Source organism: Monodon monoceros, unplaced genomic scaffold, assembly GCF_005190385.1.
Source record: "Monodon monoceros isolate NGI ecotype Baffin Bay Population unplaced genomic scaffold, NGI_Narwhal_1 Super_Scaffold_3, whole genome shotgun sequence".
NCBI classification, from domain to species: Eukaryota; Metazoa; Chordata; class Mammalia; order Artiodactyla; family Monodontidae; genus Monodon; species Monodon monoceros.
Genome location: NW_021703780.1, coordinates 51052949 through 51075232, shown reverse-complemented (window position 1 = coordinate 51075232; position 22284 = coordinate 51052949). Strand labels below are relative to the sequence as shown.

At 46.0% G+C, this 22284-nt stretch overlaps 1 protein-coding gene across 3 annotated transcripts in view; it reads right to left on the bottom strand.

The window, feature by feature from the left end:
* Positions 1–50: 50 nt before the first annotated feature.
* CMTM8 (CKLF like MARVEL transmembrane domain containing 8) overlaps positions 51–22284 on the bottom strand; it is a 91982-nt gene continuing 69748 nt past the window's right edge. The window contains exons 2-4 of one of the 3 annotated variants that reach the window (XM_029242179.1): positions 6044–6217; positions 1925–2041; positions 51–482 (exon numbers count right to left, since the gene is read on the bottom strand). In XM_029242179.1, coding sequence (XP_029098012.1) covers positions 399–482; positions 1925–2041; positions 6044–6217 — 375 coding nt within the window. In that variant the 3' untranslated portion in view covers positions 51–398. The remainder of the gene's footprint in view (positions 483–1924; positions 2042–6043; positions 6218–22284) is intronic. The other 2 variants (XM_029242180.1, XM_029242181.1) reach the window with 2 other exon arrangements.

Below are 22284 nucleotides of genomic sequence, written 5' to 3'. Positions count from 1 at the left end.
CAGGCTTCAGCAATAAGTCTCCTTTCTTGAGTCAGACGCCACATTACCCTGGATTGCGAAACATTTAATGAAAAAAGAATCTGGCATTTTTAAAAGTTAGGTTTACAAACTTGATGCATTCTTAATATTAGCAATTTATCTATTTCTAATACATTGCCTAAGAAAATAAGGTCTATGAAGACATCAACAAGATCTTTAAGGTTCATTATAAGCTACAGCACTTTGCAAATAAGTATCCAGTTTAATTATAACAAACCACTGTGAGCAAATTTAACTAAGTATATAAAAACATTAGTTAAATACAATTCTCTGGAAATATACATTATACCTACAGCTGTTTTTACAGGGAGATTCTTCCTTTTTTTTTTTTTTCCCTTTTAATTCTCAAAATGGCGAAATCACTGTATGGTCCTGGATCTCCAAGCTATAAAACTGAAATATGTGTTTCCAGCATAGCAGATGGTGACCAGGAAGGCGAAGAACTGGAGAAAACAAAGCATAATAGAAAGGGGGTTTAGGGCACATCCGAATCAGCAAAAGTTGTCATTTCACCTCTACTGAATAATGCACTTACGGCATCCCTTGACTCCAAGCTTTCTCATCTAAACCTGCTTTATTGGTTCAATTACCTTCCCTCCGAAACAATTTCAGGCTAGGCTGTTTTTCTTTTTTGGAACCTATCTGGAAAGCCTGTAGTCTTACTCCAATACGCCCAGGGTGTTCACGTGGGGGTGAATATGGTGGTGTGCATCTGAGAAAAGCCCGTGTATTTCTCATTTAGTATCGGTGATTTTAGACCAAAGCTTAACCTCACACTGTCACAGGCTCAGTTTACACAAACAAGCTGAGTGGGCGGAAGGAAGCCAGAGGCCCACATGGGGTGTGAGTGCAGAGGCGGGAAAACGCCGGGCCCTCTCCTGGGGCAACCGCAGCACAGTTCCACCTGATTCTTCATTTTTAAAAAAATTTTATTGACGTCCAGTTGATTTACAGTGTTGTGCTAATTTCTGCTGTATAGCAAAGTGACTCAGTTATACATATATGTACGTTCCTTTTCATATTCTTTTCCATGATGGTTTATCACAGGATATTGAATATAGTTCCCAGTGCTATACAGTAGGACCTTGTTGTTTATCCATCCTATATATCCTAGTTTGCATCTGCCCAGCTGATTCTTGCTGTGTGCTAACTTGAGCCCTGTGACTTTTAATCTCACATGGACCCACGCTCTTTACCTTTAAATAGAGATTTTGAGATATAGGTCAAGAATACAGTGAACACCCATGGATCACCCACCAGCTTTAACATCATACTGTTGGTCTTCCTGTCTGTCTGCCTCCCGCCCCCATCACTTCTACTGCGGATGGAATATTATAAGGCCCATCTCAGAGAAACTTTTAAAATTAGTTTTTTAAATTTGAAAAATACACACTTATGGTTTAAAAATGCAAACAGTACATAAACACATAAATTAAAAAGCAGAAGCCCCTCATCCCACACTCCTCATGGTCCATCACAGTCCCTGGAAGGAGCCTCTGCTGGTGTCTATCTTCCTAGGCATCCTTAGAGCATGAACAAACATTTCTACTTCAACAAACAGAATCCAGGTGTGCTCATTTTCTGCCTCTCTCTCCCACTGACACTGTAGGCAGCAGAATTATTCTTAGAATCCCTCAAACGTTTTTTCTCCCTCAAACACTTATTTTGTTCTAGCATTTGGCTTTCACTCGAGCGGACTCCTTCAGCCTCTTTGTGCTCCAGGCCATCGGGAGGCCCCACGATGCTCAAACCAGGAAATTCACTGCCAAGGTGTCCCTCCCACAGGTGATGCTTTTCCCTGCAGATAACTTTGTCCTCCTCGCCCAGATCCTCAGCCGGCCTTGGGGAGGGAGGAGGAGACCGTGGGGATGAAATGCTCACTCACCGACGAGGCTGCCCAGCTGTTGAAGTTGTGACTGTCCCTCTCCGGGGAGACAGAAGACGCATCCACAATAGCGGCTGAGAGGTATAAGACGAAGGCACTGCCATTAAAGCACAGACCCTGGGAGACAGAGGCGCAGAGTGTTTAGGGAGCCTGGGAAGGTCCGGGCATACCCGGACCTCAGAAGCGGCCAGAAGCGCACCCCGGCTGTGGCAAGGGGCCCACCTGGACTCGTGAGCAGGGCAGGGGACAAGGGCGATGAGAAGGCAGCTCCTCGGCGCCTTGGGGGTACTCAGTGCACGCTGCTTCCTCGCTTACCAACGCTTTGAGGGGTTGCAAAGGGGCTCCTCAGTTGGAGCAGCAAATAAAATATCCCAACCAGAAGGCAGACGCGTCTGACGTTTAGCATCTGCCAGCAGCAAGCAAAATTTTCAAAATTTGTCTGTAAACATCTTAAAACTGGGGGAGTTTACACAGAAACCCAGATTTCTGGATTCCCTTAGGAAGGGAAAAAAACAACAACAACAGAAGATCTAGCGATCCTGGGAGCACATTTCCAGCTTACTTCTCTGTGAAGAATATCCTGCTGTTGTTTAAGTCAGTGCATATGGGTGGCAAGGATTCAACAGTTTACGCTCACTTGCATGACTTTCTGGTCTCTTCACACGCGTGAGTGTGGAACCCCAACATGGAGGGGTCTCCTGACTGCTGGCCAGGGCTCTACTCACTACTCAGGCAGAGGAGCACCCAGAGCAGGATGACATCAGAAAAAACTGCTGGATGGAAGTCGAGAGACATGGGCCCAATTGTGCGTGAACCTGTGCAAAGTCAGGAGGCTCCAAACCTGTTTCCTTAGCTATAAAATGGGGACACACCTCATGATGATAAATTCTGCAAATGCAAATCAGAGCATTTTAAAGCCAGGGAGTTTCGGAAGGGAGCAGTGTTAAACAAGAAAAAAAAAAAAGTAACATGAAAGGCAATATTTTAAGTTCTTAATGTAATAAATCAATGAAGGAGGCTTAGGTTTGGAGGAGAGACAGACTAATAGATGCCCTAGGCCAGAGGTCAGCAAAATAAGAACCCCGACCAGCAGTCAGGAGACCAAGACTTCGAGTCCCTTCAGAACTGTCACAAAATAGCTAAAAATATGGAAGTGGCTTTGGCACTGGCTAATGAAGAGCGGCTGGAGAGTTCTGAGGCACATGCTAGAAATATGGATGTTTAAGGAGATTCTGGTGAGGTCTCAGGTGGAAATGAGGAATATATGTTATTAGAAACTGGAGGAAAGGTGATCCTTGCTATAAAGTGGCAAAGAACTTGTCTGAAAGGTGTTCTAGTGTTTTGTGGAAGGGAGAACTTTAAGCAATGACACTGAACATTTAGCTGAGGAAATTTTTTTAGCAAAGTGCCGAAGGAGTGGGCTGGTTCCCCCGACAGCTTGGAGGAAAATGCAAAAGGAGAGAGATGAATTGAAGAAGGAATTGTTAAGCAAAAAAGAACCAGAACTGGGACTTCCCTGGCAGTCCAGTGGTTAAAACTCCGCACTTCCAATGCAGGGGGTACGGGTTCGATCCCTGCTCAGGGAACTAAGATCCCACACGCCGTGCGGTGCAGCCAAAAAATAAAAATAACAAAACCAAAAAGAACCAGAACTTGAAGATTTGAAAAATTCTCAGCTCAGCCATACTGTGAAAAACGAGAAAGCTCTTTCAGAAGAGAACACTCAGGGTGTGGCCGAACAGCCTTTTGAGAAAGAGATTACAGGTACAAACCACAGATCTAATCGACCATCTCAGCAGAAGCCAGGAATAGGTAAGGGATTATACCAGTAGAAACATTACAAGTTTGAACTGAAGGGGATGCAGATGGGCCAAAATGAAGGAGGGCTGTGGAACTTCTTGGATTCTACGGGACAGAATGAACCACAGAACTATTTGACTGCGAAATAGCTTTATCTTTCACGAAAAGAATGAATCACCCGAAGGTGATTCAGAGATCATCAGGGCTGCCACTCTCATCGCGGGCCCAGTGGGCAGGCTGGTTCCTCCTCAGTTTCAAAGGGTGGGTTTTCTGTGAGTCAGGATGTCCCTACCCAGTGCCCCAGGGGCAGGGCCGCCCTGCAGAGACACCAGGGTGACAATGCTGCCCCAATGCACCAGGAAGGCAGAGCACTGAACCAAAAAAAAGGATTGTTCTGGAGCCTTAAGATCAGATGGAATTTGCCTCGTAACTTTTGGGCTTGCTGGGGACCTGTCACCCCTTCCTTCTTTCGTATTTCTCCCTTTTGAAATGGGAATGTCTATCTGTACCCGTCTCACCGCTGTATTTTGGAAGCACTCAACTTGTCTGGTTTCACAGGTTCATAGCTGGAGAGGAATTCTGCCTCGGGATGAACTGTACCTCAAGCCCCACCCGTATCTGACATAGATGATACTTAAAGGAGACTTTGGATCAAGACTTTAGTTGATGCTGGAATGAGTTTGGGGGATGTTGAGATGGAACGAATGTATTTGCATGTGAGATGGTCAAGATTGGGGGGGGCAGAATTTTAAAAAATATATTATTTTTATTGATATTAGTATAGTATTTTTTATACATTTATTTATTTTTATTTACTTATTATTTTTGACTGTGTTGGGTCTTCGTTGCTGCACACAGGCTTTCTCTAGTTGAGTCAAGTGGGGGCCACTCTTCGTTGTGGTGTGCGGGCTTCTCATTGCAGTGGCTTCTCTTGTTGAGGAGCACAGGCTCTAGAGTGCGTGGGCTTCAGTAGATGCGGCGCGTGGGCTCAGTAGTTGTGGCTCGTGGGCTCTAGAGTGCAGGCTCAGTAGTTGTGGCGCACGGGCTTAGTTGCTCCGTGGCACGTGGGATCTTCCCGGACCAGGGCTCAAACCCGTGTCCCCAGCATTGACAGGCGGATTCTTAACCACTGCACCACCAGGGAGGCCCGGGGCAGAATATTATGGACTGAATGTGTCCCCCCAAATTCATATGTTGAAGCCCTAACCCTCAACGCGATAGTATTTGGATATGGGGCCTTTGAGGTAATTAGGGTTAGCTCATGAGAGTGGGGTCCCCCTGAGAGGATTAGTACCCTTCTAAGAAGAGATGAAAGGGAGCTCACATCCTCTCTTTCTCTCTCTGCCATATGAGGACACAGCAAGATCAGCAGGCATCTGCAAGCCAGGAGGAGAGCTTTCACCAGAAACCAACTATACTGACACCTGATCTTAGACTTCTGGCCTCTAGAACTGAGAGAAATTTCAGTCATTGAAGCTTCCCGTCTAGGGTATTCTGTTTTGGCACCCAAGCAGACAAAGACAGGTTCTGTAATCTACACATTTTCTTATCTATTCCCCCTGCCCCACCCCCAGGCTGTGACTCCCTTTTTAATCATGCACCCAGCATGGAGTCAGGACAAGAATCCAGTCACTCTTTTTTTTTTTTTGGGTATGCAGGCCTCTCACTGTTGTGGCCTCTCCCGTTGCGGAGCACAGGCTCCGGACGCACAGGCTCAGCGGCCATGGCTCACGGGCCTAGCCGCTCTGCGGCATGTGGGATCCTCCCGGACCGGGGCATGAACCCGTGTCCCCTGCATCGGCAGGCGGACTCTCAACCACTGCGCCACCAGGGAAGCCCAAGAATCCAGTCGCTCTTGACCACTCCTGCTCCCCCATGTGAGGTCACCTAGTTGCTCTAACAGTGACTTTCATTTTTCATTCTAACTCTTCACCTCTCAACATCAAAGAACACTGGTACAAAAAGGGTTAAAGCCACGGCCCCAGGAGGGGTTTGGAGGACAGAAGATCTGCAGGGGCTATGCCCTGACACACCTGTTCCTAGATGACACTGTTTATAGGGAATTAATAAAACAAGAGTGTACGCAGTGTATCTCTTGATTCAGTCTTCTGAGGACCGGTTTGCTACTTTGCCTAAAAGGAATTCCTGGACCTTCCAACAATGCTGTTTCACACTCAGGTTTAAAACACCTGTGCTGGGTTCTCCCTGGCTTTGCCCTCTGCTTTGTTGGCAGAGACAATCCCGAATTGTCTGGAGAAGGACTAAGTTCCGTCCTACCTAATGGGCAGTGGACAGGAAGAACACCCATGGTTTCCTTACCACCGTGGTCCAAGGCACCTGGGGAATCCTGGTGTAGGTCATCGTTATGTAGATGATGAGGAAGAAGACAGTGAGGACCCAGTAAAACACAGCTACAAACATGACCCAGCCAAACGCAGGGACCCGGAAGTACTCAGTTCCAGCGATCAGTGTCCATACCAGCAGTCCCAGAACCTGTAAAAGAGAAAAGAAAAGGGAGGCGGAAGAGAAAATGAAGAAGGAGGAGGAAGTGGGGACAGAGAAAAAAGTAATTACAATTTTTACTCATATATATGGGTACATGTACCAAATGTGATCTGGCCGCAAGCTCACATTCTTGCAAATGCTAGGAAGGTAAAATGAATGAACAGAACAGGCAAGGCAGAGACCAGGACAAACAAGAAACCCACGCCTTGTTTCCGGGGTAAGTCTCTGCCCAGCTCCGGCCAGTTGTGGGCTGGTTTTCTCGATATTTCTCCCACCCCCACCCCCAGGAGAACACAGGAACTCAAGTTTGTACATGATGATCTCGATTTTTAAATGTCAGCACTAATAAAGAGGGGCAAAACAACACACATCTGTGGCTGGAATCTGCTCCCGATACCTGTGAAGGGAACAAGATATAAGTCATGCATTTATTCCAACAATGGTCACCCAACTTCACTGCTGCTACAGAGCAAGACAAGCCCAAAGCCCCATCACATCACCACTGAGTGAAGGAAGGATGCTGGTCTACGCTGTGTGAGTCTCTGGTCCTCAAGGAGGGAGGCCACGGTGAGGTGTGCCTTCCAGGGCCCAGGAGGACTTTATTCCTAACTCAGGAAAGTTGGCATCTAAACTCTATTCCCAGGAGACAGCATGAGGCGTGTGGGACGGACTCTGGCAGCAGATCTGGCTGCTGTGTAACTCGGGGCAAGTGATTTCCTTCCTGTCTCAGCTCTCTCCATGGGATGTGGGACAAGACGTGAAAGTGACTCTGATCACAAAGCTGGTCATTCGGCATTGACACCTGAGCACCTGCCCTGAGCACATGCCACAGGCCGGGCTTCCTGCTCCGTGGGCCCCGAGGATAGAGCAGGGCAGAAACCAAACAGACCTGCTCATGCATGACTTAGAGTCTCATGGGGGGAAATATCTGAATAGTTACAGTTGTGAAAATGCTCTGAAGGAAATAAAGGGTGTGACAAGGGTCTGTGACGGGGGCTGTGACCTTTTAGGCAGGAACAACAAATGTCCGAGGGGGCTGTGCTGAGGAAGAGCGTGAAGACCCTGTGGGAGCTAGTAAGACAGGCAGAAGACACCGTCCCAGGCAGAGAGCATGGCATGGGCAGAGGGCTGCAGGGGAGGGGCCTTCTAGAACCTGTACGAGAGTGGAGGACGTTAGGACGTGGGTACAAGATGTTAGAGGGTTTGGGGAGGGTCAGATTACGTGGGCCCAGGACACCTAAGGATTTTGTACTTTATCCTAAGAGCTACAGGAGGATTCTGAGCCAGACAATGATAAGATCAGGTTAAGTTTTTGCAAGATCACTCTGACTGCATGGCGAGAACAGGCAGGCAGAGTCGGGGGCAGGGGCAGGGAAACAGTCCAGAGGCTGCTGTAATAATCCAAGTGGAAGAAGAGGGTGCATCCAACACCAAGATGCTGGTGAATACTGGGAAGTGAGTGAGTCAAGGGAAATTTCAGAAGGAGACAGAACCTTCACAGATTTGACAGATTAGATTAGGATAAAGTGGAATTACCCCCAGGTTTCTGGCAAGACTCCCCAGTGGATTAGGGTGTCACTTCCTCAGCTGGAAAGATGAAAGAGGAACAGGTTAAAGGGCTGACCTGGGCTCAGTTTACAACCTATCCAGTCTAGGGGAGCCAGAGACCTCAGGATGGGGTTAGAAGTGGACAGTCCAGGAGGAAGAGTTCAGGCCCCTCTTTAGGAAAGACTTCGTGCTAGGATCACTTAGCCCTCAGACAGGCTTCCAGGGGACCTTTTAAACTGTTCACTGAGACAAGCCCACCTCCCTGGCGAGGTCTGGATGTCTGTGCTGGGGAACAGGGAACAGGCTCTAAGGGCTGTTGCTTCCCCTCCTTAGAGCCGAAAGTTGATGTTCTTTTATCTGCTTGATGTCGTATATGAATTCCGAAGAAACATTTAATGGAGATGTATTTTTGTGTTTACATCTGTGGCAACGGAATTAATTGAAAGTGAAGCAGCACAAAACAGGATAAAATCCCAGGAAGTGCCAAGCCTCAACACCCATGGGGTTTTGGTCCAGAATTCATCACAACTGACAGGTCATCTACACACACAGGTGTGCTATTCCATTGGATCAGTAAGACAGGTAACACACCTCATCCAGCATGGCAGGGTCTGAAACAACAAGAAGGGCTTCCTGATTCAAACTGAAGAGGTCAGAAGGGCCCTCTGTTGATTCACACAGGAAATAACCACAGGAAGAGCCACGGCAATGTGGCAGCTGTCTCTCCAGGAGTGTGCAAGAGTTTAAGAGCTGCCGGCGTAAGCTTGTGCCAGCTAAACAGGCTCAGCTAACAGCTCTCGGCTCTGAATGTGAAAATGGTTTTCATTATTAAAGCAAGTGCAGTCCACTATCCAGAGACGCTCTGTCTAATGTGCTAGCGGTGGTCATCTTTTACACACAGAGATAATATCGCTAACTGAGCTGTCTCTCAAAAAACAGGAATCCTTGACCCAAGATCTTATCAGCAAACACAGGAAAAGAACTGTCAAGAAAACAATTACTCTACCCAAGTGAATTTCCTAGGCAAGTGAAATATATCCAGAAGCACACTTTTTGTCGCTCACTATAACCAATACTGATGAAAAGCACTCTACAAAAATGTTACTCAGCCCTGTGTGTGTATGTGTGTGTGTGTGTAAGTAGATCTTTGTTTAGACTACAAAAATAGTTTGTTTTTTCACTGATAAACATTATTTTAAGCCAACCCTTTTTTTTGAATGGTAAATCTAAGACTTAAAGTTTAAGAAAGTGATACGTGCAGGTAAAAATAAGCACAGCAGTATAAAAACTATATATAAAACACACAAAGAAGTTACAAACACCAGTTGTAAATTCTCGAGAAACCAATATAAAAATTTTACATTGAGCCTTCCTAACTTCTTTCGCTTGCATTTATAACTACCACCTGCAAATCCTTTTCTCCTTTAAAAATACGGATCACTCAGTATATGGTGTCTATAACTTGTTTCTTTCAGTCAGCCATGCCACCGAGGGCCTCTTTCCAGATCTATGTCGATTTTAACAGCTGCCCAGTTTTCCATAATTCATGTAACCAGTTCCCTATGGAGAAAAATTTAAGTTGTCTCCTTTATGTTTGTACAAAAAATACCCAGGGAACATTCTTATATAATGTATACCTCTGCAAACGTGAATTCCAGGATAGATTCGTAGAAGTGGAATTTCTAGAATATTTTAAGCTTTAGAGGTATGTCAAATTACTCATCAAAAAACTTGTGCTAACTCATCCTCTCATCTGAGTATGTCTGCTCTTCCCTTCCAACCTCATTAAATGCCCAGGTTTTAAATGATTAAAAACCTGACTAAAAAACAAAACAAAAGAGATCTCATGTTTTGCCCTTCACTGCTTGACTGAAGTACAGCACAGAGAAAAGTGTACAAATCCTAAGTGAACAGCTCAATGAATTTTCACAAACTGGACCAACTTGTGTCACCAGCATCCACTCAAGAAAGAGAACATGACTAGCACTGCTGTGGCGGAGCGGGGGGGTTCCATCACGTCTAGTTACTCCTTCCCTCCTCCGAGGGTCCCAGGCCCCCTGGTTTCTGTCATCCCGTTTTGGAACTTCAGAGACATGGAATCCTATCGTCCATGCTCCCATGTTTGATTTCTCTCACTCAACATCATGAGTTTCATCCACGACACTGAACGTCATTTGTTCACTCTCTCAGCTGCCCAGCGATGGTTCTCAAACATCAGAATCAACTGAAGGGCTTGTTAACCTACAGGCGGATGGGCTTCCCCCCAGAGTTTGTGATTAGCAGTAGGTCTAGGAAGGGATCTGAGAATCTGCATTTCTAAGTTCCCAGGGGATGCCACTGGTTCAGGGACCACACACTAAGAACAGATGTACTGTATCCTTCTTGCTTATCTTAGTTTGCATTTTCCTGACCAGTCCTGAGGATGGAAGAGCATCTTTTCAAATACTTATTAGCCACTTCTAGTTCCGATTTATTGACGTTTTAAAAAAATCACTTTCTTACTGATCTGTAGAAATCTTTACATAACAGGGATGGTAACAAACTACATATGAGGCAATATTTTCCCATCCAGCTTTTTTAAATTCAGTCTTTAGTCACGTGGGAGTTTAACATTTTTACACAGTTAACTGGTAGCTCTTTGAGCCTTCTTCTATTCCTATGTGCTTAGGAAGGGCTTCCTCGGCACAAGATTATAAAAATATTCTCCTATATTTTCTCATAGTTTTGTGTGTATGCTTAAATCTTTAAACAAACTAGAACTGAATTCTATATATGGGGTGAAGAAAGTCCAACTTTATTTTTTTCCAGCAGATGGTCAGGTGATCTGTTATCACTTACTGATGACTTCTCACATTTTGGGTCAGTTTCTGGAATCTTTATTCCACTCATCTATGTTGACTGCTGTGCCACCACCAATTCCTGTAGCTTCAGCATGTATTTTAGGCTTTTAGGTAAAGATGTCAAAATGGACACATGAATCTAACTTTGTTCCTTTCCCAAACCCTTCTAAAATTATCATCAGAATGAGATGAATAGGAAAGGAGACAAAAGTGACACATTTTTGGAAGGGGCTCCCCTGAGTACCCAGCATAATGGATGAAAACGGACCCAACCGAGGTTCAGAAATCTCAGAACCTCAGGTGCAAAGAGAAGATGTTTTGAACAATCAAAGAACCGCCAAGGATCAGAAAACAGAAAGGCTTTTAACCTTTTCCAGAAGCAGACAGAATGTTAGAAAATAATGGCAAATGCTTTCAAATTGGAAAGTGGTTTCTAACCCAGAAATTACCCAGGAAAATAATCAGTGAAGAGCAAGAGGCAGACTTTTTTTTTTTTTCAGATATGCAACATCTAAAAAGAATCCACCTTCCACACATTCTCTCTCAGTAATCTACTGAAGGATATGACCCAACAAAATGAGGGTATAAACTCTAAAAGAGGAACTATTGAGTAAACCAACAGAACGCTGTGGGAGAAAGGTGAGGGTAATCCCCAGAAGGAGGGGAAATCCAGGCATGACAAACGACCCAGGCACAGAAGGTATAACCCAGTCAGATCGGAGCCGAGTGACTCAAAAGACAGCGACTTCCCTGGTGGTCCAGTGGTTAAGACTTCACACTCCCAATGCAGGGGGCCCCGGTTCCATCCCTGGTCTGGGAAGATCCCCCCCATGTCGCAACTAAAAGATCCTGCGTGCCGCAACTAAGACCCAGCGCAGCCAAATAAATAATAATTTTAAAAACCCAAAAACAAAAGACAGGCATGGTGAAGGCCATCACCACCGTGCCTTTTGTCACTTTACCTTCTTAACCTGGTGAGTCGATTAGGGAATCTGCTCCACCCCAAGTGAGGGAGGAAGCCAAGAAAGGGGAAGACAAGGGATCCAGGAAACCAGAAAGTCAGCCCAACAGAAAGGTAAAGGGAATTCCAAGGTGAAGGGAGATCCCCAGGAGAAATGCATCCAAGATAAAAACGAGAACTCTGATTATCTGATGGGAATGGCTTGTGGGAAACTTTACTGAAAGGCTATTAGAAAAACGCGAGGTGAATTAGCTACAAAGAAAAGTGGGCAAATTCTTAAAAAATATGTACGTTATTAACGTCACTAAATACCAGAAGAAACTATTAGCAGCTGTTTGTAGTTAAGTGTTCACTGTAACACTTGACTCTAATATTTACACAGAGATAACAAATACTGAATATTGACCTGAACAAATGATAACAAGGAGAGGAAAGCAATAGGGATGATGCAATGGACTGAATATTTCAATTAACTGCCTTGTGGAATGAGATTGATTGCCCCCACCCACCCCGCTTCCTGAATGGTACCAGATATGTGTTTTTACTATGAAGAAAGTTTTTTAAAACGGAAAACCTTCAACGTCGTGACCTCTTGAGACCGTCAGTGAGCTGATTCCAACAGCCCTGCTGGACCCTCCGCATGCACATGCCCCCACGCAGCTTCCTTATTCTAGGGTCCTGTGGACCAAGGAAACAGATGCCTTAGATTTTTAAAAATCACACTGAAAGACACACTGAGTTTGTCTGTGAGTTCTCTCCTGACTCTGAACTTTGTGACAGCTGTTCTGCTGCTCAGAGTAGTTTAAAGGGTCTCATTTATTCAAATGTACACTGAGCATCTCTTATGAGCCAGGGCTTTTTCGAGGCACTACGGGTTGGCTGACGGGTTGGCCGATTTCTTTCTGACTTTAGCCTGGAACTGGGATGGACACCATCTGTCCTTCAGCCTTGAAAACAGGTGACTACTGACAATGAACTAGGCTACCCTGGGAGCAACGCACCAGCTGTTTCCAGCTGGCTTTGCCCTGGGGGAGTTGTGTTGATCCAGGTGTGAGCTCAGCACACCTCCAAAATACCTCATTGGGCTTTAGATCATTGACCATATTAATTCCTTGCAATAAAGTGGCGTTGAAAACTGGCTACTGTAGACTTACTCTTATGTGTCCTGCAAGGAGAGAACCAAACAATATGACCACGCCAGGCTGTCTCCTCCTGTCATGTTTAATACCACACACACGTGACAACATTCAAACATTAAAAAACCTCACTGAGGGCTTCCCTGGTGGCACAGTGGTTAAGAATCCTCCTGCCAACTCAGGGGACAAGGGGTTCAAGCCCTAGTCCAGGAAGATCTCACATGCCGCGGAGCAACTAAGCCCGTGCGCCACAACTACTGAGCCTGCGTTCTAAAGCCCGCAAGCCACAACTACTAAGCCCATGTGCCACAACTACTGAAGCCCACGCACCTAGAGCCTGTGCTGCGCAACAAGAGAAGCCACCGCAATGAGAAGCCCGCACACCGCAACGAAGGGTAGCCCCTGCTCGCTGCAACTAAAAAGAAAGCCCACGCGCAGCAACGAAGACCCAATTTATTTAAAAAAAAAACTCACTGAGTGTGCACTGGTGGTGCAATGATGTGGGAAAACAGACATGGTTTCTGCCTCTGGAAAAGGTCCGTCAATGGATATTCGACTATGAACTGTGGTTAAGTCCTATGAAAAGAAACTAGGCTGATACAATAATGTAAAGCACAAGGACCCAACCAGGTCTGGATGGTCAGAGGCAGTTTAAGATTAAGTAGGTGAATGGGAGTTAGCCAGGCAACATTTGGGTGATGGAGGGAAAGCCAAGACTCTGAGATCTCAAAGACATCCCATCTGATGATGTGTGTCTCCCACAGGCTCCGACCCAATACACGAAGGTCACATGGAAGTTCAGTTCCGGAGGAGACTGACCCATGGCTTGGCATCGGATGTCAGTCTCCAGACAGCACCTTTTCTCAAAGTCAAGACTCATTCCATAGTGGTTTGAGGGCCAAAGAATGTGAATGCTGGAAGAGAAGTTCAGGAGATGTTTGGGATCAACAAGCTTAGAGCTAGTTAGTGGCCAGAGCAGAACCAAACATCTAGTCTGATGTTATTTTAATTTGTAGCATCGGGTCTTGATGCCTTCCTCCCCTTCTCCACTTCCCCATTCTCTGGCTGGGGTGATGTGCTAGCACTCGCGGTTAACATCAGACTGAGAAGCAGAGCTGGCTCAGTGGGGAAATCAGGTACTCCAGATTCCGCCTGTCCTTGGCCAAGTTACCAACCTGAGCCTGTTTCCTTATCTGTAAAATGGGGATACAGAAACTTTCCTCATAGGGTTGTTGGAAGACAAAGGGAGTTAATATATGCACAGCAGTGCCTGGGATCAGCTGGGTGCTAGGTCAGTTATTACTATTATGCTAGTATTATTAACAGGGTTGACAGTGACTCCCGGGAAGCCGTCCCCTCCTCCTTTCCCAGTATCCTCTTCTCTATCTTTCAAGATTTTTACACCTGTATGGAGCCAAGGAGTCTTACCTATGTCCAGCTCCCGGACATATGGACTGAACTTGAGGCCTCTCCTATGGGCAAGATGCCCAACAAGATGCCAGGCTAAGTGAACCAGGAGCGTTTGACCCTTCAGCTCTGTCCCCTCTGCCTGTGTGGACACCCTCAATATCATGGTTACCATGTCCTCCATTCCTATTTGGTTAAATGGTACAATGCCAAGGCCATGTGGCCTGGTAGAAAGATTCAGGCTTTGAATTCTTACCAGCTGTGTGACTGGGCAAATAACATTTATCTCTTTAACCAATATTTTTTGAGCACTTACTATGTGCCCAGGCCCCAGGTAACAGTAATAGCATATTATGTCCTAGAGAGTAAGGAAGAGCTTTACATACCTCGCCTCACTTTAACCCACACAGCTGCCCCCTGAATAACTTTCATCAGGACCGTTTTACAAATGGAGAAACAGGCACTACGTGTTACATAACTTAGCCCAGGCTTTTAACTATGCTGCCACATAATATCAATAACATGCCCCAAATCAGTTAATTTCTCTGTGCCTCAGTTTCTTCATCTGTACCCAGGGATAAAATGTATCTTCTAGAATTCACATGAGACAAGATGCTCTATAAATGATAACTACTATTGTGATTAATAATGTCAAAAACAGAGCATTTGGCAGACCACAAACCTGCCCTGAGGGCCAGCCACATGCAAGGCTGAAGAGGCCAGCACCTGCTCTGTTTTCTTGCTGTGCTGGTTCGGAGCGTCACCTAGAATGCCACCAGCCAACCCCTCCCAAGCGCAAGTCTCTGGGCAGAAATAAGCTCTGGTAAAATGAGCAGATGCCTTGATGCAAACCCATGCCTGGTTCTGCAAAACAAAACTCCTCAGAGCTGCCCACTGATGCTGGGCCACCAGGCAGTGCTCGAGCCCATCATTACAAAGCCTATTATCTGCTGGCCTCTCATGTGGCACCTTGGTTCATTTAAAATAGAGACAAATAGAAAGAAAACAGGGATGGCTGCAAATCCTATCTGCTCTGATGCTTTAAACATCCGGTTCAGAGAGTTGCTGTTTTTAACTCAATGAAGACCAAGAAATCCTGGAAGAAAGCTGATATATTACAGAGGTTGACATCAGAGCCACCTCAGGTCAGCAACCACGCCGTGAGCACCTGCTACAAGCCAGACACAGTGCTGGGTGCTCAGGGTCCAAAGGTGAGCAGGGCACGAGTCCCCATCCCTGAGGACTCTACCACCTCGTGTGAGAGATGAACACAATCCACTTCCTTCTTTTTCATGGGGGTTGACAACTGTGGGCCATGGTCACCCGCAGCCCCGCTGCCTGTTATGTACAATCCACAAACATGGCCAATGCTCATCCGTTTAAGCGTTATCTAAGGCTGTTTTCATGCTACAACAGCAGAGTGCATGGCCTTTGGCTGCAAAGCCTAAAATATCTACTATCTGGACCTTTACAGAAAAAATTTAGCCAATCCTGTTAACCGTCACACTTACTCTCTGCATCAGGAAATATACACACGTGCACATATAGTTGTTACATTTTTGTTTCCTGCATTGTTTCAAATAAACCAGATTATTAACACATTGAGCCAGAGGAGATGATAGGGAAAAAGCGTGCACCCTTTCCCTGCACCACCGAGGAACTGTATCATACTCAAGATGACAGCTCCCTACACCTGCTGAGTGCTGTCGAGTCACCTCCACGCCCCTTCCAGATCAGTAGTGCTTCTGTTCAGCAAGCATGGCGAACTTTTCCATTTACCCACTAGAGGGTGACCAAACACTGCTTACGAAAGATTTAGGAGCTACGGTCCCTCTAAGGTGGGATGAGATCAGAGTTTACCCATCTGTCTGGTTAAGTTCCTACACTTGAAGCACATTCCACAGAGGTGGCAGGATGTGGAAGAATAAACTCGGTCTGGGACCCACCCATTAGACCCAGATGTTGCCTGGAAACAGATCTGACAAGAATGTACTCGGCTGGCTTGCGATAAGGATTAATTAATACAAAGACTTGGAAGGGCAAATTTAATCCATGCGCCCCGACTAAGCTTCACTGAAGTATGCTTAATACCTGCTGCTTTCTTCAACAAGAAACTGTGCCTCTTCAGGCCTCTGCTTCCCAATCTGGGAAATGGGGAAGACAGAGTTAGGAAAGTGGTTTTCAAATGGGAGCGGGGGGACCAGCACCTGGGAGATGCATATGCGAATCACCCGGGGGTATTTCTAACCACTTTCTTCTTGGTCGTCTTCCCACTTTCACACACCATGAGGGTGGGTGTCTCCCTCTGGCCCTGCTTGACCGCTCCTCAAGTACCATTACAGGAGACCCTTGGGTGCTGCAGAGCAGAACAAAGCTTGAGGCCTACGTGATGCTAGTAGTTTGTGACTTAACCTTGCTCTCGCTTGGAACTTTAGTGTGACATCTATGATCAATTAAAGGCCTGCTCTCAGGGAAACCACAGAACCTCAATAGTCCCAGCAGGCGACTGAATGGAAATCTGCATACTGGGCTGGTTTTCAAATATATTTACAAATTCTTTGACACACCTCTTGAGTACAGGCTCCTCTCAAATATTTCTGTTGAACGGAGTGCGGCAGAAGATGCTACGTGATTTGGGAGGCTAGGTCATAAAAAGGATCCAGCTTCTCCTGGGCTCTGGGGAAGCTGGCAGCCACTTTGTGAGGACACTCAAGCAGTCTTGCGGGGAGGCCCACACAGAGAGGAACAGAGCCCTCCCACCAACTTGCCAGCCAGGCGAGTGACTGCCTTGGTGAAATGGATCTCCAGGCTCAGTCAAGCTTTAACTGACTGCAGCCCCAGAAGACACCTGACTGAGCCCCAGGAAAATGCCTGACCCAGAAATGCCCAGTTAAGTTGATCTTGAATTCCTTATCCACAGACACTGCAAGTAATAATACATATTTACTGCTGTTTAAAACTGTTACGTTTGGGGGTAATCTGTTACGCAGTTATAGATGACTAATACACGAAGTTCATCCAATGTGGGCTTGTGTCCAAGAGGCAGAGTGGTAGGGAGGGAGGACGGAAGACCTAAGTTCGTCACTAACTTTCTGGCCCCTCTAAGCCTCAGTCTGTGCCTCCATGAGATGGGCATGGCACCATCTAGGTTGCTGCAGGGTCTGAAGGTGTTTTGTGACCTGCAAAGAGCTACATAAACAGCAGTGATTACTGGTCTCATGCTTTTCTCCTCTAGGAAACATGATGCAATGCTTAGCAGAGCTGGCATCTTGGCAGTAAGGGTCCTAGAAATAAAGTGGGGTCTATTCCTGTAGTTAGAACCGTGGGGCTCAGGGCATTAAGGATGTGCTAGAGGACACGCTGGTGCACTTTTCCTGTGAAGGGCCACATAGTAAGTATTTCGGGCTTTCTGGGCCATATGGTCTCCATCACAACTATTCAGTTCTGCCCCTGTGGCATGAAAACAGCCACAGACAATATGCAAAAGGATGGGAGTAACCGTGTTCCACGAAAACTATTTACAGACACAAGTGGCAGGCTGGACTGGCCGGCAGGCTATCATCTGCCAGCCGCTGCCCTCGAGCCTTGCTTCTCCAAGTGTGTGGTCCCCAGAGCAACAGTCACACCTCCAAGGAGCTTGTCAGAAATGCAGACTCTGGGACTTTCCTGGTGGCCCAGTGGCTTAGACTCCACGCTCCCAATGCAGGGGGCCCGGGCTCGATCCCTGGTCAGGGAACTAGATCCCACATGCCGCAACTAAGAGATCGCATGCCGCAACTAAAGATCCCGCATGCCGCAACTAAAGATCCCGCATGCCGCAACTATGATCCAGCGCAGCCAAATAAATATTTTTAAAAGAAGAAATGCAGATTCTCAAGCCACCCAGCACTGAATCGACATCCCTGGGGGAGGGGTCCAGCCACGTGTTCTGAAAGCCTCCAGCAGCTCAGCTCTGAGAAGGCCCACCTTCCTTCCCTCTTTTCCCCCGAACCCCATACACCAGGGGCTTACGAGGGATCTTGGGTGACAATGACCTGATCAAAGATTTCAGGCCTCACAAAGGACACACATCATCTCAATATTCTCCATGAATCAGTGAACAACACTGGATTCATGGTCCTGGGTCACCAGTAAGCAAAGGAGCCGTCAGTCCTGGTCAAATAGCTTAAGAGTCTTCGAGAAAACAGAACAAACTGTGTGGTAGCAGCACTCTCAGGGTGAAAGGACTGGGTTCAGTGATACCCAAAGGCCTCCGCAGTCCCTGAGGCTGAGAGAGCCCTTTGTGGTCAGACGCCGGCCCGGCTCCCAGCCCTGCTTGCTTCTTTCAGCAGAGTTCTTTGAATGCTGGCTTCCTTCCCTTTTGGTGAAGCGCTGGGGTATAAAAGGCAAAGGGCGGAAGGAAAAGGGATACTTTTTAAGGAACAGAAGAGAGATGAAAGGCTTGTAGGGAAGAAGCAATAGGAAGGAGGAGAAAAAAGGAATTATGGGGAGTGGGGATCACTACAAAGCAGCACCTTCCTCTTTGACCTGGGGGGACCCTCCATCCCATCACAACGTAACTGTCTTGCTCTCTCATCAGCATCAGTGTCTGCCTATGGTATTGCCAGTTACATCACTCATCTCATTCAGCCACACACAGCCGCATGGTGTAGAGAGTCATGCTCCCCAGTGTAAGGTCAGGTCCAAATCCACAGTCTACAAAGCCGGTCTGAGGACTCCTTTCTGCTATAGAACCTCCCAGCACCGCCCACAGGAGCACAGCTCTGCTTGAGGTCAAGGAAGCATCTCACACGAACGAGCCTTCCTGTGTACTGACTCTACTGCATCTCAGGCCCCCTGTGGGCACATCCCCCCAGGGGTGGGGCTCCACCTCTGTCCTCCGCCCTTGAGGCACCAGGAGAAGGAGGAGGTCAGACAAAGCAGTTCAGACACTGTAAACAGTACAGTATCAGAAGTCACACGGCCGCTCTTTAATGTCAACCTTAAAAGCACTGTAATAAAAACCAAGCTAGGAGGATTATGAACCGCTTTCCTCCACCAAAGATGTCGAGCGCTCGACCCACAGCTGCGGTGTGAAAAGCCGAACCCTCACATTGAGGAAGCCGGATCAATGTGCTGGACGCTGGGGGCTCTGCAGCTCTCTGTCCAGGCTGCTGTTCTATGCAGTCTGTCCTTCCCTCGGTCCACACGCCCTTTGGGTGTCTAAGTGACTCTGAGTGCAGGAAATAAGGTTGCGCATCTTTAGCTGAGGGCTCGGATCCCTCAGCAGTCAGGTCTTGCTTCCATGGAGCTGGAAAGGCACCAGTGACGTGCTCCCCTGCTGGTGCAGCGGTTAAGAATCCGTCTTGCAGGGACTTGCCTGGTAGCGCAGTGGTTGAGAATCTGCCTGCTAATACAGGGTACACGGGTTCAAGCCCTGGTCCAGGAAGATCTCACATGCCGCAGAGCAACTAAGCCTGTGCGGCGCAACTAAGGAGCCTGCGCTCTAGAGCCCGCGAGCCACAACTACTGAGCCCTCGTGCCACAACTGCTGAAGCCCATGTGCCTAGACCCCATGCTCCGCAACAAGAGAAGCCACTGCAATGAGAAGCCCACGCACCGCAATGAAGAGTAGCCCCCACTCACCACAACTAAAGAAAGCCCGCACAGCAATGAAGACCCAACACAGCCATAAATAAATAAATAAATAAATAAAAATAAAGTTCCCTTAAAGAAAAGAATGGGCCTCGGGCCTGGAACACAGCATTACCAAGAGATAAGGAACCCAGAGAGCCTGTGCAGGGCTTATCACCTTGTGTGGGAATATCCTTCCCTGTTTCAATCGCAACGAGTGTTCCTTTGTTCTGCTTTAGTATGTATACAATGGCCCTCAGGCATGTCCCCAGCTTTCAGACTCCAAAGGGGAAGCGTTGGGGGCTTTCTGCTGTGGCTTAAGAAGGGTGTTCACAGGCCAGCTGCCCTATGTTGGGCACCAGGGGGCTGCCTAGTGAGGAGGGACTGATGTCTACTATTGAAACTGATGTCTCTTCTCTACTCAGGTAAAGCGATGTCCCATCCAGTTGTGTTTTTCTTGGTAACTCCAATTCCAAGGTGCAGTGGCAGAAGTGTTTGAAGTGCTGCCTGAGATTGGTGATCAGTTCAAGATGTTCGCCTCCCTTGGGATTGAAAACTAGTGATGGTACTCAGCTTGACATCTGTCTGTATGTCATTTCCATACTGCTTTGATTACTGCGACTTTATAACAAGTTTTGAAATCAGGAAGTGTGAGGCCTCTAGCTTTACTTTTCTTTCTCAAGATTTTTTGGATGTTCATGATCCTTTGAAATTCTATATGAATTTTAAAATTTTTGTGTGCTTTGGTGCTGGGAAAACTGGACAGCTACATGTAAAAGAATGAAATTAGAACACTCCCTAACACCATACACAAAAATAAGCTCAAAATGGATTAAAGACCTAAATGTAAGGCCAGACACTATAAAACTCTTAGAGGAAAACATAGGCAGAACACTCTATGACATAACTCACAGCAAGATCCTTTTTGACCCACCTCCTAGAGAAATGGAAATAAAAACAAAAATAAACAAATGGGACCTAATGAAACTTAAAAGCTTTTGCACAGCAAAGGCAACCATAAACAAAACGAAAAGACAGCCCTCAGAATGAGAGAAAATATTTGCAAATGAAGCAACAGACAAAGGATTAATCTCCAAAATTTACAAGCAGCTCATGCAGCTCAATACCAAAAAAACAAACAACCCAATCCAAAAATGGGCAGAAGACCTAAATAGACATTTCTCCAAAGACATACAGATTGCCAACAAACACATGAAAGAATGCTCAACATCATTAATCATTAGAGAAATGCAAATCAAAACTACAATGAGGTTATCACCTCACACCAGTCAGAATGGCCATCATCAAAAAATCTACAAATAATAAATGCTGGAGAGGGTGTGGAGAAAAGGGAACCCTTTTGCACTGTTGGTGGGAATGTAAATTGATACAGCCACTGTGGAGAACAGTATGGAGGTTCCTTAAAATACTAAAAAATATAGAACTACCATATGACCCAGCAATCCCACTACTGGGCATATACCCTGAGAAAACCATAATTCAAAAAGAGTCATGTACCACAATGTTCACTGCAGCTCTATTTACAATAGCCAGGTCATGGAAGCAACCTAAGTGTCCATCGACAGATGAATGGTTAAAGAAGATGTGGCACATATATACAATGGAATATTACTCAGCCATAAAAAGAAATGAAATTGAGTTATTTGTAGTGACGTGGATGGACCCAGAGTCTGTCATACAGAGTGAAGTAAGTCAGAAAGAGAAAAACAAATACCATATGGTAACACATATATATGGAATCTAAAAAAAAAAAAAAAAAATGGTTCTGAAGAACCTATAGGCAGGACAGGAATAAAGATGCAGACGTAGAGAATGGACTTGAGGGAAGGGTAAGCTGGGACGAAGTCAGAGTGGCATGGACTTACATATACTACCAAATGTAAAATAGATAGCTAGTGGGAAGCAGCCACATAGCACAGGGAGATCAGCTCGGTGCTTTGTGACCACCTAGAGGGGTGGGATAGGGTGGGGGGGAGGGAGGGAGACGCAAGAGGGAGGAGATATGGGGATATATGTATATGTATAGCTGATTCACTTTGTTATAAAGCAGAAACTAACACAGCATTTTAAAGCAGTTATACTCCAATAAAGACGTTATTAAAAAATTTTTTTTTCTGTGCTTTTGCAAAAAATGCCATTGGAATTTTGACAGTATTGCATTGAATCTGTAGACTGCTCTGTGTAGTACGGACATTTTAACAACACTAAGTCTTCCAATCCACAAACACAGACGTCTTTCCATTTATTTGTCTTCTTTAATTTCTTTCAGAAGTGCTTTGTAGTTTTCATTGTACAAGTCTTTTGCCTCCTTAAGTTTATTCCAAAGTATTTTATTCTTTTTGATGCTATTGTAAATGGGATTGTTTCTTAATTTCCTTTTCAGATTATTCACTGCCAGTGTATAGAAATGCAACTAATTTTTGTGTGTGGATTTTGTATCCTGCAACTTTGTTAAATTCATTTACTTGTTCTAACAGGAGCTTTGTTTGGTGAAATATTTAGGGTTTTCTATATACAAGATCATATCAT